The sequence below is a fragment of the Brachyistius frenatus genome, unplaced genomic scaffold (genome assembly GCF_029030835.1).
Source record: "Brachyistius frenatus isolate BFR_SWC_R1_liver_20210118 unplaced genomic scaffold, ASM2903083v1 Contig_238, whole genome shotgun sequence".
NCBI classification, from domain to species: Eukaryota; Metazoa; Chordata; class Actinopteri; family Embiotocidae; genus Brachyistius; species Brachyistius frenatus.
In genome coordinates, this window is record NW_027210837.1 from 132729 (window position 1) to 147388 (window position 14660).

Genomic DNA, 14660 nt, shown 5'->3' on the forward strand with positions numbered 1-14660 from the left:
GTGTTCAATCGGGTTGTTTTTTTTAATTCATCAAGGCAACATTCCCACGGATTTGTTTTTAATTGAATTGAACTCAACACGTGCTTTCACTTATTGATCCCAAATTTCACAATAAAAGTAAAAAGATAATGTAACTTTTCTTTTACAGAACTCCGTTTTTTTTCTTGTTTTTTCTTCTGTTGATTATCTCACCACATCTCATGTTTATCTTGTGACTCTTTGTACAGACCTGCTTGTGATGTAGGCAGCCACTTGATTCAACTAATTATACAATGATTCGTTAAAAATAGCTCCTGCAAAATGCTGAAGCACTGATGCATCAGGATCAACAGAATAAGGTCAGACTCACATAGTGCCCTCCAAAAGTGTTTGACATGTATAACTCAAATACATATGTGAAAATATATATTTATATGCAGTTTGTATATAAATAGTATGAAATAAAATGCTTAGTAGGATTGAGACACTACAACTAAAATCTTGGTGCTCCTCTCCAGAAGTAGTTTAATACAAAATGAGAAAACATGTCACTGTTTGAAACCCCAACAGAAACCTTCGTGCAATGACCAGTTGTATTGTGCAAAAACATTTCATATGTAATCAGTGAGCCATTATGAGCTTTCTGCGTGGGATTTAAAGAGCATGACCTTGAAGTTAAAGAGCTGTGTTCATCTTAGATGCACGAGAATATCAGAAATGTCTTCAAATCCATGAACAGAGTGATAGAACGTCTTCTGCAGCGTCCTTAATGTTAAGATTGAATTGGATGAAGCTGCTTTTGTCAACAAAAGACGAGGACCATGGTGGAAATCTGCTGCTGTGTCCTCTCACTGATAAAGTCACACAAAATCCCAATGAAGTTCTGTATTGTGGGAGATGCACAAAGTCTGGTAACTCACGTAGACAGATACGTCTCAGGCAGTTTTAAACCTGCTACTTTCGGTTCCTTTTTTTGAATTACAAATCAGTCGTTACAACATGCTTTAAGCAGATTTCTCTAAAAGTTCAAGCTTATTATCCAACAAAGCTAATGAAGTTGGTTGTAAGTGCAACAATAACACAAAATAAATGCATGATTGGCTGAGTAAATGGAGGGTACTAAACAACAGCAACAAACAAACTAGCATTAACTGTTTTTTTTTCTTTTTACTTTAAAAATAATAATAAAAAAAGAAAACGATTGAACTACTTTTCTCCTTCGAGGATTTTTTTTGACCATCGCTGATAGATGTAGTTTAATTTTCTATAGAAATCAAAACATACTGGGGCATTAATATCTGTGTGGTTTCAGCCGTTTCAGGTGTTTAAACTTGAAGCCTCATCTTATTTGCCTTCATTAGATGGAGGTTCATTAGTTGCCATGGAGATGACAGCCTAACAATGGAACCGTCTCCATGACAACCGAGAAAACTCCATCCAAGGATGAAGGCCATGAAATGTGAAGTTCTGTAAACTTTGCAATAAGTGCATGGACCTCGGAGGCTCTCGCTTACTGAGGACTATTTTCATTATTGATAAATCTATTTGTTCTTATGACCTGGAAAATAATAAGAATAATAATGAATATATATATTTAGATTACACCGATATTAAATAAAGCAGTAAATTCCCACATTTGACTGGATGGAGGCAGAGAATATTTTTGATTTGATGCAACAAACTCCATTTCTAGGTTTTCTAACTAAATTCATTTTTGAATCCATGAAAGGCTCATCTGGGATTGTACACGTTCACTAACTCTGTGACTGGCTCCTGTAAAAACACATGGCTGATATTTTTTTCTGAGAAGATGCTTGCTGTTTTTAAAATAGTTTTAATCACAGTCACACCCTGGAAGTTACTCAACAACCCCCCTGTAGCAGCCAAATGCCTTGCTCAAGGGCGATGCAGCAGTTAGCTTTCTGTATTTTCCATCACCTTTTTTCTTGGGTCTTTGTACCATCTGATATGAATCCTTCTTCTCAGAAAAGGCAACTGGATTCATAAAAAAAAGAAATGAAAAAAAAAAAAAAAAAAAGGAAGAAAAAAGTTTTGAAAGCAGCGATTTCACTCACTGATGTAACACAAAAAGAGAAGAAGGGGATGTGGAAAACACGGCAGCGTTATTTCCTCGCCTTTTGACCAAGAATACCGTCTTTACCAAACGTCTGCAGTGTGAAGCGAAGTGGAGGAGCTCGGCTTCGTCGCCGATGAGCTGCCACTTGTCACGGATGTAAATACAGTCAGTAACTGGTGGTGTAAAATGTGGAGGAATCCAGGCGGACAGACCCCGTCTACTAATCAGAGAGTTTCCTCTCTTGTCGCTGCAGATGTTTTCTTAAAAGTTTTCTTTGTTGAAGATGAACTTGACGTCGGCCTCTGAGTGGGTCAGACACTGCGTCTCCAGAGATTTCCCCAGCTGAGGCGGACCGCACAGGAACACACCAATTTTAGTTCTGCAGACATAAAAGCACAACATCATTGATGATAATTATAGTTACTACTAGTACTGCAACTACACCGCTTTAAATGAACTGCTGCTTAGCAAACATGAAGTTTTCATATATTAGCGTTGAGTCAGTGGTGTAACAGTGATTTTCTGCATTAAACGCTGAATTTAACAAGAATTTAGTTAGATTTGATCATTTATTTGTGCCAGAGAATACCTTCATTTGTATACTGGGATGTCTATTCCTGTTCTTCAAGAACTTAAAAACACAGCGGTGGAAGAAGTATTTCAGCCTTTACTAAAGTAAAAGTACCAACATGACATGCATTAAAAAAAACTAAAGATAAATGTACCTGAAAGTAAAAGTAATCAATGCAGAAAGTAACTTTGCCGTTGGAGCAGTCATTCTATTATTACTTCAAAGTGTTGAGATGAAATGATTTTATTGCACAACATTGATCAGATAAACCTTTTCCCCGAACTAAAAAAATCGATTCCACATAGAAATTCCCGGTGTGTTATTTCTGGGTATCAGATGGGAGGTGACAAGATAATGAACCGTCTTTGTGTGATAATCGTCTCACCCTGGGTGCCTTGACGCGATGTTGGTGAACTCGTTGTCCCAGTTAGGTTTCCCATAATGAGTCTTCTGTTTGAGGCCGGTGATTGGATCATTCTCGGCTTCGTGGTGAACACGGAAATGAGCCGCCTGACGAGGGAAAAGACACAGGAGATCGCTTTAAAGGCGTTTGTGGGAGGAGATCTGACCATTTTATATCGTGGTCATCGGATGAAGCTGACTTTTCACTACAATGAACACCATTGATCTTCGTTTTGCAACCAGCTTGACCTCTAACTGTTTCATAACTTTACAAGATTTCCTCAGCACTGATCTGGTTTCTCTTCAGCTTGTAGATTCATACAGGTTATGACATAAAGTTAAAAACATCTTTTAGGCACGAGGACAGGAAGCGACCATGTCAACCAAAACACCAACAACATAAAACACGATGTGTTGATTATCATGTCAAGGTTCCAGCACATCTCCTGCGGTTTGGGCGATGTGTGGAACAAGTGTTATCTAGATCAGTTCATCTTGGTGTTTGAGGTCTTGTAAGGGACCAGCAGCATTTGGGTCATGATGTTTCGATAAAGCTCGGACACCCTCCCGCCCCTTCGTACCTCGGCCTCCTTCCAGCGGGTGAGGTAGATGTTGTAGCTGAGGAAGTCGGTCATGCCCTTCTCCGTCATCTGGTCCTCCAGAGACTGCAGCAGGTCTGTGAACCACTCGAAGGCCTGCGTCTCCGGACACAGCCAGTAGAAGTAGATCTGGGATGCAGGGAGGATTTTATCGATACCAAAGTCTAGATTCATCCCCAGTAGAAGGAAACCCACCCAATCTTTGGGTAGCACTTTATTTTACCTCCCCCTTAGTGATGACCATGTAATAAGGTTAAAAAAAAAGCTGGTAACTGAGCCCTGACTTTAGTCGAAGTGAAATTCTCTCTCACCTTCTTGGTAAAGACCTCCTGGTTGTTCTGGATGTGTTTGTACCACACGGACTTGAGGATGGAGGCGAAAGGAGTCACTCCAATTCCCGCGCCGACCAACATGACCACTTCGTATCCAAACACGTCCTCGCTGGCGGTACCAAACGGGCCGTCTATGGCAACCCTGATGACGACATAAACAGTGAGAGGGAAGCTGGTTACGGTACCAGACAAAGATAGTAAACATTTTAAACCATCTTTTGAGATACAGCCGTAAATATTTCATGTTTTTCCTGCTTTTTCTTGTATATCCAGCATAAATGCTGCTCTGAACTGTTAAGTGAAGATTGATTAATGCCACCAGAATCACAAATCACAAGTCTACTTTAATTGTGGACATTTGTTTCTTATAGACTGACTTGCTCCCTCTGGGAAATGTTAAAGCCATCATAATGTCAACGTTTACGCAGACAACACACCACTGTATATCTCACCTGCACTGGTGTACTTTACAGGTATTTGTATGGTGTATTTTAATATTGCAGTCAGACTGACATTTTGCTTCTCAATGGAGGATTGAGAGTAGAAAGTTTGGCTGTCTGTCCAAACAGATGAAGAGGAAAATCTGAAATTGTTTCAGACACCAAATCATCTTTTTCTTATTTTAGAAACATCTCCAAATTTAGACTAACATTTTTTAACTATTCATGGTTGTTTGTTTTTCTGGCATTTTTGGTTTTAAATGCTTCAGGGTACTGTCACTGATTTGTTTTAGTCCATTCCAGTTCCCATCTAAACATCACTTTTCATCCTGATTTAGCTGAATGCATTGGGTTGCATCTGTGCATGATGGGTGCTATAAAAATAAAGTTATCATCATTATTAACTACGGATTTCTGCAGCTCTATCCAACATGCATAATATCCACATTTAAATTGCCTGCTTGTTTTGTCTTTGAGCAACTCACAAAGAATATTTCTGTTGCACCATTTCTGAAGCATCTTTTAAGACTCAATCAGCTGTTGTCGAACAAGTAGAGTCAAAGTGCATCCAAGCAAGTAGCAAGCTGCCCTGAAGGTAAGTTCATCACAGGAAGCAGCTCTGAATAAAGGCCTCATTCTTTGATTTTCTTGTCTAAAGAGAACAGAAAATGCTCCAACTTTCCAAACAGGACCATTGGGAAGAAAACAAATTTGATGCCTCGAAGATGGTATTGTTAATATTGTATGATTTCTACAGTTTCTCTGAGGGAAGAGTGACAGACGCACAATAAACCACTCAGGGGTCTAAATGTTCCTCCTCTTGCCAGCTTTTCACAGGAGTGCTGGATCGGGGAGGCAGCAATCAAATGTAATCACAAGCAGTTTCAGTCACGATTTTCCGCCTTTATCCACCCATTTTCCCGTTGTCATACTTGGGCAGTTTCCAGGCCTCCTGAGTTTCGGTTTTGTCTCCTCCGCAGGCCTTGTACAGCGCCTGAGTCCAGTCCCCGACGATACGGATGTGGGCGCTGAAGTAGTCCTCCTCTGGAGCTGAGGTCAGGGTGAAGGGGTGCCACTCCAGCCTGGAGACAGACGGACACTGGATGAAGACGTACTGTCCCACCTCCATGTGGAAGCCTTTCCTCTTCATCTGCAGCTCCAGAGTCTTGGAGGGGTGCATCACCACCTGTGGACCAGGTACAAAATATTCAGTTTACCATCATTTTTTAACTAATTTGACAAATTATTTCAGACCCAGAAATAATTAGAAGATAATGAGGACTGTGTCGTTGTCTAGATTTGTTGTCTTATTACTTCAGTATGGATTTTAATCTGGACCTGCCTCATAGGAGATTGTGATTGACTTTGGTTTAATTATCTAAATGTGGCATTGAAGTACTTTGACTCGGTATAAAGTGATAGAAAGTGAGATATTTTCATTGGGTAATGGATGCTTTTGTTCAATGTGTTTAAAATAGGGAAGAATTCGCCAAATAGATATAGAAAAATGGTAAATAAATCACAATTTTAATACATATAGTTACGTCAAGTTATGACTTTTGTTACTCGATGATAAAGAACATGCACACCTTGGTGATGACCACTTTTTGATGGGACCGATAGAAACGAACAAGCCTCTCACACACATAGAGGATCATGGGGCCCAACACCCACTTCCATGTCTGGAGAAAGAGAAAATATTGGAAAATGTAAATCATTACTGATTATTTGTACAAACACTATCAGCAGCTTGAGAAGAGATACAACTTCCAAAAAAATTCCCAACTTGGTTATTATAACAGATTTTGTGGCTCACCATCGGTGGATTTCCGGCAAACACCGGCACAGCACAGTTGGACCCATTTTTTCCCCAGTCTTCAAACCTGTCGGCACAATCTTCAGGTTTGTTTGAACCCAGGCTCTTGTCCGTCTGTCCTCGCACGATGCGCCTGCAGTCACAAACACATAAAGAAAGGATGAACAGTTAGATTATGAACCCGAGGGGATGTGTGTTTTCTAACAGTCCTAAACATCATTACTGGTGAGTCGTATAGTTAAACAAGTTACCATTAGTCTGGTGGTGCTTAAATGCAAACGTGTTGCAAATGTCCAAAGCCAACCCATAAACAATAAAATAGAGTGAGAGGCAAGTCCAAGTCTGAGCAGTTTGGAGACCAAGTCCAGCCTAGATCAAAACCCGGTTCAACGGAGGCTGAGCCAATGCTGAGTCCAAATTGTATAGAGGTCGATCCAAGACCGTCCAAATGGGGTCATATGTGAGTCCAGACAGTCCAATAGGAGCTTCCCACTGGTATTGCTGGAAAGAAATTTACGGGGCTTTTGTGTCATCTTACCCGAAGCCGTGGAGCACCAGGCCGATGAAGAAGATGATGAAGAGATGGTGTGTGTACCAGAACACCTCGAAGTACGACCTGCGGATGACCTCCATGGATGAAGTGATGATGAGGATGAGTGCCAGCGTGATGGCCACGCCCGTCAACCCCGCGATGGTGGTGAACATGACGATGGTAGGGTTCTGCACCAAAACACAGCGTGCTGATGATGTCATTTTCCCCTCTAAAAGATGATTAGTGTGGTGTGGGTCACGGTCATGGGTCATCACCTTGGTTCCTCAGTTGTTTCCATTTTAATCATACACCTCTAAAGGTCATTTTATTGGCTAACTTCCTTCATGCACCAATCACAGAAATCAGAAAAACTCTCAGTTATAAAATATGAGAATTATTCGTTTTCATTTTTGAAGAGCAGGCTATGAAAGCAGTTGAAATGTGAGATGAACAGTCAGCGAAGTCAAAGTGCCAGTTGCAATAACACTGTTGAAACATTTATATAAACTGAAAAGAAACAAAGTGCCGGCTAAAGTGTAAGCGCAAACAGCAAAACTGAAGTGCCCCTTCAAGTGTATAAACTGAAAAGAGATGAAGCGTTAATATTAAGAATATTATAGAGTTTCATATGGGTTTAAAACTGCAGAAAGGTCTTGAAGCTGAGTCGTTAAATATTAAACTTCATGTGTGGAAGAAGTATCTGCATATTTTATGGCCTGATGACAGAGGGTTCATCTCTGCTCTTTGTTACGGCTTTTGAAGAAATAGATTTGAAAGCTTCACACTGTAAGAGGAAGGTCTTTAAGGACACAGACAAATATCGCCACAGAGGAAGTTTGTGAGATGAAGCAATGCTTTTTTTTTTTTTCTCATTTACCTCAAAATTTAGCAATGAAGCAGTGGGGATTTCACCACCTTTAGCAATCTAAGAAACTTGCAACCAAACACGCTCCGTGTTTTTTCTACTGCACTGAAGGTGATGATATGAATACGAGCTCGTATAGTGCGGCGCCACAACTCACCGTCTCGTTGGACCTGATGGGGTTCAGGAAGGAGGCGTTGTCCCCGGTGCCGATTTCAGACAGGATGAAGGGAAGCAGGCTGCTGTTACGATTCAGCTGGGCGTCCATGAAATACTCAAAGTTAAACAAGTGTGCAACAATGTGCACAGCTACGGGAGGGACAGGAAGAGCAGGTTCAATTTAAAAGTTTACCAAAGCTGACAAATGTCTCTCATAACAATTAAAATATAATTTAAAAAAGTGGTGTAAATAGATAACATGCCCAGAAAAATGGAAAACAGCTCCATATCTGCACATTTAAAGCCCTTCATTTGTAAACTGATATTTGTATATTTACATTTACGGATTTGCATGATAAAACTGCACCCATAAATGTTTTGGAGGCATCTTTTTTTAGGTCTGTTGAACCTTTTTATTAAATCCTTAGTCAGTAAAAACCAGCTCATCTTTTATTTCATATCTTCATGCTCCCACTTGGCCAATTAATGATATAACGAAATAATAACATTTCTTTTTAGTACTAAATCTCTCTGAATGCTTGGCGTTGTACAACTTCTGAAATGGCCTCTTTTGGCTCATCATATTTAAATGACCATGAAGCCACACAGCCAGAAAATTCTTAAGTTCTAGAGTAGTCCTGTTTTCATCAACCTCAAACTGTTTCAAAATGTCAACATGCTTTCACGCTTCCCCAACCTGAATATTGTAAAAACCAGAGTAGTACCTGTATGGAAGGCGATCATGTACGCCACCAGTTTGTGAAAAGTGATGTTTCGATCTAGTTGACGAGCTGCTGTGCGGCTGCAGCACTGAACGCAAACAAGAAGGAGAAATGAAATGAGTCTATAATTGGTGAGCAATGATAAATCAATCCTCTATTAGTTACGTGGAGATAAATGAATGTTTTCTGGAGTAAAACTAAAACCTGGATGGAGCCTCGAAGGAAGGAGAGCAGGTTCCTGCAGACTGGCAGCAGAATGAGCATGCAGTTGAAGTTGAGGCAGGCGGCGGGAGCTCTGGCCCAGGGCAGGGCGTGCTGCAGGGTTCACGGAGAGAGTTATGAATTCATACATTTCACCAAGAATTCATAGAAATCACCTCAAGCTGAAATTCAGTTTCTATAAACCTGAAGCTTAACTGGTGAAAGTTTTAAACAGAAGTAGAAGTGAAGGGAAAAATACAAACTCTGAATGGAAATAACTTGTGATTAAATTCGAATATCTTTATTTATCATCATTTTAATGCAATGACTGTTTTTATCAGAATATTGCACTCTAAATGTGACCCAGACTCTCAGCTCTACCTCACCTCACCGGTGAAGTTGGTCTGACCCTGATCTCCAGATCATGCTAAATTATTCATTCTCTGAACCTCATCTCCTTCATGCTCACAGTTTTCTTTCTGGAGTAAAATCTCTGTAAAGTTAGAAGTTATGAAGCAACAGCTGCTGCTCTTCTCATGAGAAAGTGAAAGCCTCAGTGTTTCACTTCTGCTGGCTGTGCAGCCGGCGTTCCTGAGCCAGTGAGCCATGAAGCCAGCTGTGAGCGCAGAGCAAACATGAACCGTCGTGTCCAACCTACTGACCCTCGCTACCTGAAAGTGTGTTTGTGGAGTCGGTGTAGATAAGGAGTAATTAGCTTGGGTGTGTTTATCGGAGCTGCCTGTCGATTTATGGTTTAGTGTGGCTCTTTTCAAAGAAACCTAACATGTCAGGTAAATGAACGAATGACAGTTTAGTGTCAAACAAGCAGTTGTTTATTATATTCGTGTTTTGTGAATATGGAGGAGAAATCTGTAAAAAGTCAATTAAAAGTGAAACAAATCAGGAACCGATCAGCAGCGTTTCTCCATCCCAGCCATAAACATGAGCTCGTGTCTCTCTGTGGGAGTCAGGAGCAGGATTATCAGGAAACAATCTCAGAAGAGTCAACAAACTGGAGCCAAAATGGCTGCAGACTGTCGACTGCGTTTACACTGACATACTGTGATTGTTGCAGGTATTTATATAAGATGTGGTCCATCTTTTATTGTGTATTATGAGGCAATTCATTTCTCCAAAATAGTCACAAACCCCAAATATATTCTGATCAATATCACAGAATCCAAAGATAATCTTCATATTTTAGAAGCTGGAACCAGAAAACTTTTGTTATTTTGGCCTAAAAAGTTGTTTATAATTGACTGAACTAAATGTCGTGGCTCTACCACCACAGACCTACAGTACAGTGTGATATAAAGGAAGAGGACTGGGGGAGCTGCAGTGTCTGATATGACTAATGTTGGGGATTTCTAGCAGCCGCAGCAGTTTAAATTGAGGAAATTCTCTCTGAGGAAGTTAAAAAAAAAAGATCACGGTGCAGGACCAGCTCTTTATAAATCTACACACTAAATAATGTTAGTCTAAACATCCATCAGAGGTGAAGCTGCAGGTCGAACTCACCCCAAGCAGGACCCGGGTGTAGAACCACTTCTCGACCAGGAATCTCATGTAGAAATGGACGAACAGGAAGGCGTTGATGCCCAGCCATACCAGCTGTAAAACACAAGCAGGTTTACATCCACAGGTTTGACGCTGCACAGACAGAAATATCTTAAAAATACGAGATAGATGTCGCGGACACCGATAACATTCCTGAGTTTCAGAACCAAAAGCAAAATGAACCTTTGTTTAATGCCTCAGTTTGAGGATTATAAACATGTTTTACCAAATTAAAAAGTTATTTTCCTGAGTGTAGTATGTCAACCAGTTTCAACCAAAGTCTGTTTTGTTTTGTTGACCAGAGAAAATGCTTAGAAAAACATAATACACTTGTAAATGAGAGGCATTATTTTTCCTTTTTTCTTGATTGATGATATTGACTCAGGACGAGAGTTATTAATGAGAATAAAACTTTGAAAACATGCAGTACAATCAGTGGCATGTCTAAAGCGTGACTTTCTCTGGGGGACTTGCCCCTCAGATTGGACACCACTGAGAGGAGGTTTGTATTTATATATAAGTTTGTATTTAAATCAGGAACTATCTGATCAATGAAGAAAAGGACCGATACTCACAATAACAAAGATGGAGAGTCCCTCGTTGACAACAAAGTTCCCCATGATGATGAGAAGTGCTTCTGAAAGCAGTGTGTGGAGGCGTGTGATTGTACAGGAGGAAGCAGGAGAGTAAAAAGCGCAGTGGACTGATTGCTCACTTTATAGCCTTTACCAAATCCTCATAAGGAAATGGACTTCATTGTGTCATCAGAAAAAAAGTTCCTGGTTTCCTCAGTAACCAGTAACTTTTTGTGCAAATAACAGTTACTCAAAAGCCAAAGGAAGAATAATAATGAACCCTGAAAACAACACAGTGAGCTAGTTTTCACTTTTCTGGATAGATTTTTACTTTTTTTAATTGATTGTTTTCTTGCAGACATTTTCAGTCCAGGGCTGCAACTAACAATCATTTTTCTTTCTGGCTATTCTCGATTGATCAGTTAATTGTTTAGCCCATGCAATGTCTCCAAGACAACATTTTCAGGTGCCTTCTTTTGTCCAAAACCCAAACGTAATCAGTTTAAAATGCGATACAATCCTCACAGTGGAGCTGCAGACGAGATTTGCCATTTTCACCACTCATTTTAGTTGAATAAAAATATAACGTTTCTGCGCCTAAAGCTGCCATAACGGATTTCTGTGCCACTTTGGGGGGAAGCAGAAAAAAGTTATAAACACAAGATTGACATATTATCATCTTCTAAGCTGTTAACTTGTTAGCCAACAGTTGTTTATGCTCTAAAATGTGTAAAATGATTTAAGTATTATCAGCCAAATGTACTTCAAGTGAAAGAAACCACTGCAGGACATTGAAATGCTGCTAGCAAATCAGCATCATAATAATAATTTGAGGATATAGTAGAACAGTTAGTATTTTGCTGAATATGTAGGCTACTTTTACTTAATGAGTAAAGGATTTGAGTACCTCCTGTACCACAGTTCAGACCAATGTGTATATAGCTCGTGTAAAATAACCCTAACTCCTCCAGAAAATGTTCAGAAAATAAATTTAGGGCCTTTAAATTGCACATCAGAAAGAAAAGCATTGCTTTTAGTTAGACTCGGGGGCTTCATGAGCAGCGATGTAGGAGTTTGTGTCTTTATCTACCTGCTTCCTAGAACGTTTTAGTGTAAAATCCAACATGCTCTCAAGAAGACCGCAGACACCATTTTCCACAGTTAAACCTACTTACAAATGTGAGGCGTAAGGAGGCGGACGGTGATGACACCCTCCAGTCGAGAGTCATGGATGTGTTAACCAGGTGACCGTTCAGTAGGATCTCCATACTCGATGGCAACACTTAAATTTAGATGGAGGAAGTAGAAGATTTCTAAACTTGAAGTAAAACAGAAGATCAATTGCCAAACTTCCTGTTTCAAGATAGACCAGGAAACACCTGAACCAAAAGCTAATTCTGGTTCACATCATAGAAGTACAACAGAACAGAAAAGCACAGAGAATATCACACTGAGTACAGTCGAATCTACATCACAGGAGAGCAAAGCTGAGCTGCAGCCTTTCAGTCTGTGTGAGTGGTGACGAGCGTTCAGCTGACTTACGAGAGGGTTGCAGAGGTTGTGAGGCAGTTCGAGAGCGGGTTCAAGTCCCAGAGGTCTGTTCGGTGATTCCGGCCGCACTTAAGGTGGGATTTTTGGAGGCCAATAAAATGTTCTCTATGAAGTCATGTGATACAGAAAATCATAAACATATATTGGAGGGAATCATTTTCAAGTTTGACCAGGGTTTAAGAAGACCCCCAGCACTTTAGCGCTGGTGCTTTCAGCACAATTGCATGAATGGAAATCTGACTTTCACGCGGGATTATTGTCAATCAGATCATTGCTGACCGGAGATTTAACAATTAGAATTCAATCTTAAAGTGGACTGAAGAGCTCAAAAAGCTCTCTTGAGGGCAGAGCTTCCTGGGAGCAAGGCATCTGTCACGGTGTTAAAAATCTTTCTGCAGCTCAGGGACTTCCAGGATTTATCATTTGTTTAATTCACTTATATTTATTCTGTGTATCAAAATGGTCTGTAAGGCTTAAATAGCTTTAAAAGTGCTTTACTAATGATGTTTAAAAGCTTTTAAATCATAAACATGAGCGAAACCGGGGTCACCAAACCACAAACGGCTCCACAGACTACATTCATCTCTGCATCATCCCACTGACGAGGATTAAAACATCTTGATTATTGTCTTCTAATGCAACAGATCATCAAAATGCAAATTGGAAAAACAATATTGGTGCGTTACTGCCACCTAGCAGGAAACAATACAGAGTGACACATGACTGATACGATGCAGGAAGATGACAAGTCCACTAGTGAACGTTTGGGTGAAAAAGGGAAAATAAAAGACAGGATAGACGGATATGAGAAGTACAGTATGTTAACAAACAAAGGTTTTTGGGGGAAGCACCTGCACAACATATTTTGTAGTAAAAGTGGATCAACTTTATTTTAAAGATGCATGAATATGTTAATTTCAAACAGACATTTGACCATTTGGTTCAAGAAACGACAGAAACTTTATATTTTTGATGAGTAATACCAACAAATTGTCAAGTTATTCAGCCTGAGAGCTTCATGTGAACTCAAAAACATATAAAACCCTCAAGCATCACAGTTGAATTGTTTATTGTTTACAGGGTTAAATCTCTGCTTTGGATGTTGTTGATGGCACTTACTTTTGAATTTACCATGAAAAAAAACAGTTAATCGCTGCTTACACTGAAAATCACATTTAATTTATAGATAGGGAACTTATTGAAAAGTTAAATATGAAAAGAGAAATGCAAACGCTTCAAGCTCAAAAAGTACGCTTGAAAATGAAAATGTGATTATGAGGAAGCGGCGCAGCATTTATTCAGTGTATTAACCTGCTGACTTTAGCTCGAAGGGCAAACATCCTCAACTGCTTAGTTACCAAAATGCACTGTGGCGCTGCCGTATGAATCTTTGGTCGTATTTCTGTTGCATTTTTCTTCACATGAAGATTCAGAAGAATCTCTGAGGTACTTCACAGCACAGTAACACCGGCGATGAAGGGAATCAAAAAAGTCAGCAAGGACGTGTTCAATGAAGCAACTGTGCAGCCTTGTTGCAGCTGTAAATACACGTGTGGAATAATGAGTGTGTGTGTGTGTGTGTGTGTGTGTGTGTGTGTGTGTGTGTGTGTGTGTGTGTGTGTGTGTGTGTGTGTGTGTGTGTGTGTGTGTGTGTGTGTGTGTGTGTGTGTGTGTGTGTGTGTGTGTCAGACCGCACACAGTTGAAGTTTAATGGCAGAGCGACACACATGAGATGTGACAGAATGAGTCCAATACCACACACACACACACACACACACACACACACACACACACACACACACACACACACACACACACACACACACACACACACACACACACACACACACACACACACACACACACACACACACACACACACACACACACACACACACACACACACAGAGTACAGGTACAGGTGTACCGTCTGTGTATTCCTGGATAGCTGCTGAAACATGCAGCAGGAGTTGTAAGACATCGTAGATCTGGTTATACACATGTCCTGTCTCCGCTCCGACGTAGTTTTCCTGGAGGTGATATTTGGAGCAATGTTTTTACACCACCAGTGTTGGTCTACGTCCTGATGACTCAGCAGTATTTGATCATTTCTCCAGGCCAGTTATTCAATGTAAATACAAGACTGCTTTCATGTAACACCATCTTAAAATGTTGTTAAATATGCAGAATTTAAGGGCAACAATCCAAATCTAATATTAATGTAGTTGTAACATTTGACTCAAACATGAGAATTTGGCTGCTTTTATGACAAATTATTAAGTTTA

The 14660-nt window shown here is 40.1% G+C and overlaps 1 protein-coding gene across 1 annotated transcript; it reads right to left on the reverse strand.

Annotated features, from left to right (window-relative positions):
* Positions 1-13: 13 nt before the first annotated feature.
* Positions 14-10909, reverse strand: cybb (cytochrome b-245, beta polypeptide (chronic granulomatous disease)). Its single transcript, XM_069720314.1, has 13 exons — positions 10825-10909; positions 10211-10303; positions 8696-8806; positions 8495-8579; positions 7771-7919; positions 6755-6936; positions 6217-6349; positions 5990-6082; positions 5333-5586; positions 3940-4102; positions 3611-3757; positions 3013-3137; positions 14-2435 (listed from the first exon to the last, which is right to left on the reverse strand). Exons 1-13 carry the CDS (start codon positions 10867-10869, stop codon positions 2318-2320), a joined length of 1698 nt encoding a protein of 565 aa, XP_069576415.1. The 5' UTR covers positions 10870-10909; the 3' UTR covers positions 14-2317.
* Between the last annotated feature and the right edge of the window lie 3751 nt (positions 10910-14660).

Bases quoted from the DNA above. Each gene is read 5' to 3' on its own strand.
- cybb (XM_069720314.1), bottom strand. From the start codon at position 10,869: ATGGGGAACTTTGTTGTCAACGAGGGACTCTCCATCTTTGTTATT. The intron at 8,807-10,210 runs GTGAGTTCGACC...TGAACCCTGCAG, and splicing joins ACACCCGGGTCCTGCTTGGG to CACGCCCTGCCCTGGGCCAG. The intron at 3,758-3,939 runs GTGAGAGAGAAT...CCTGCATCCCAG, and splicing joins AGGAGGTCTTTACCAAGAAG to ATCTACTTCTACTGGCTGTG.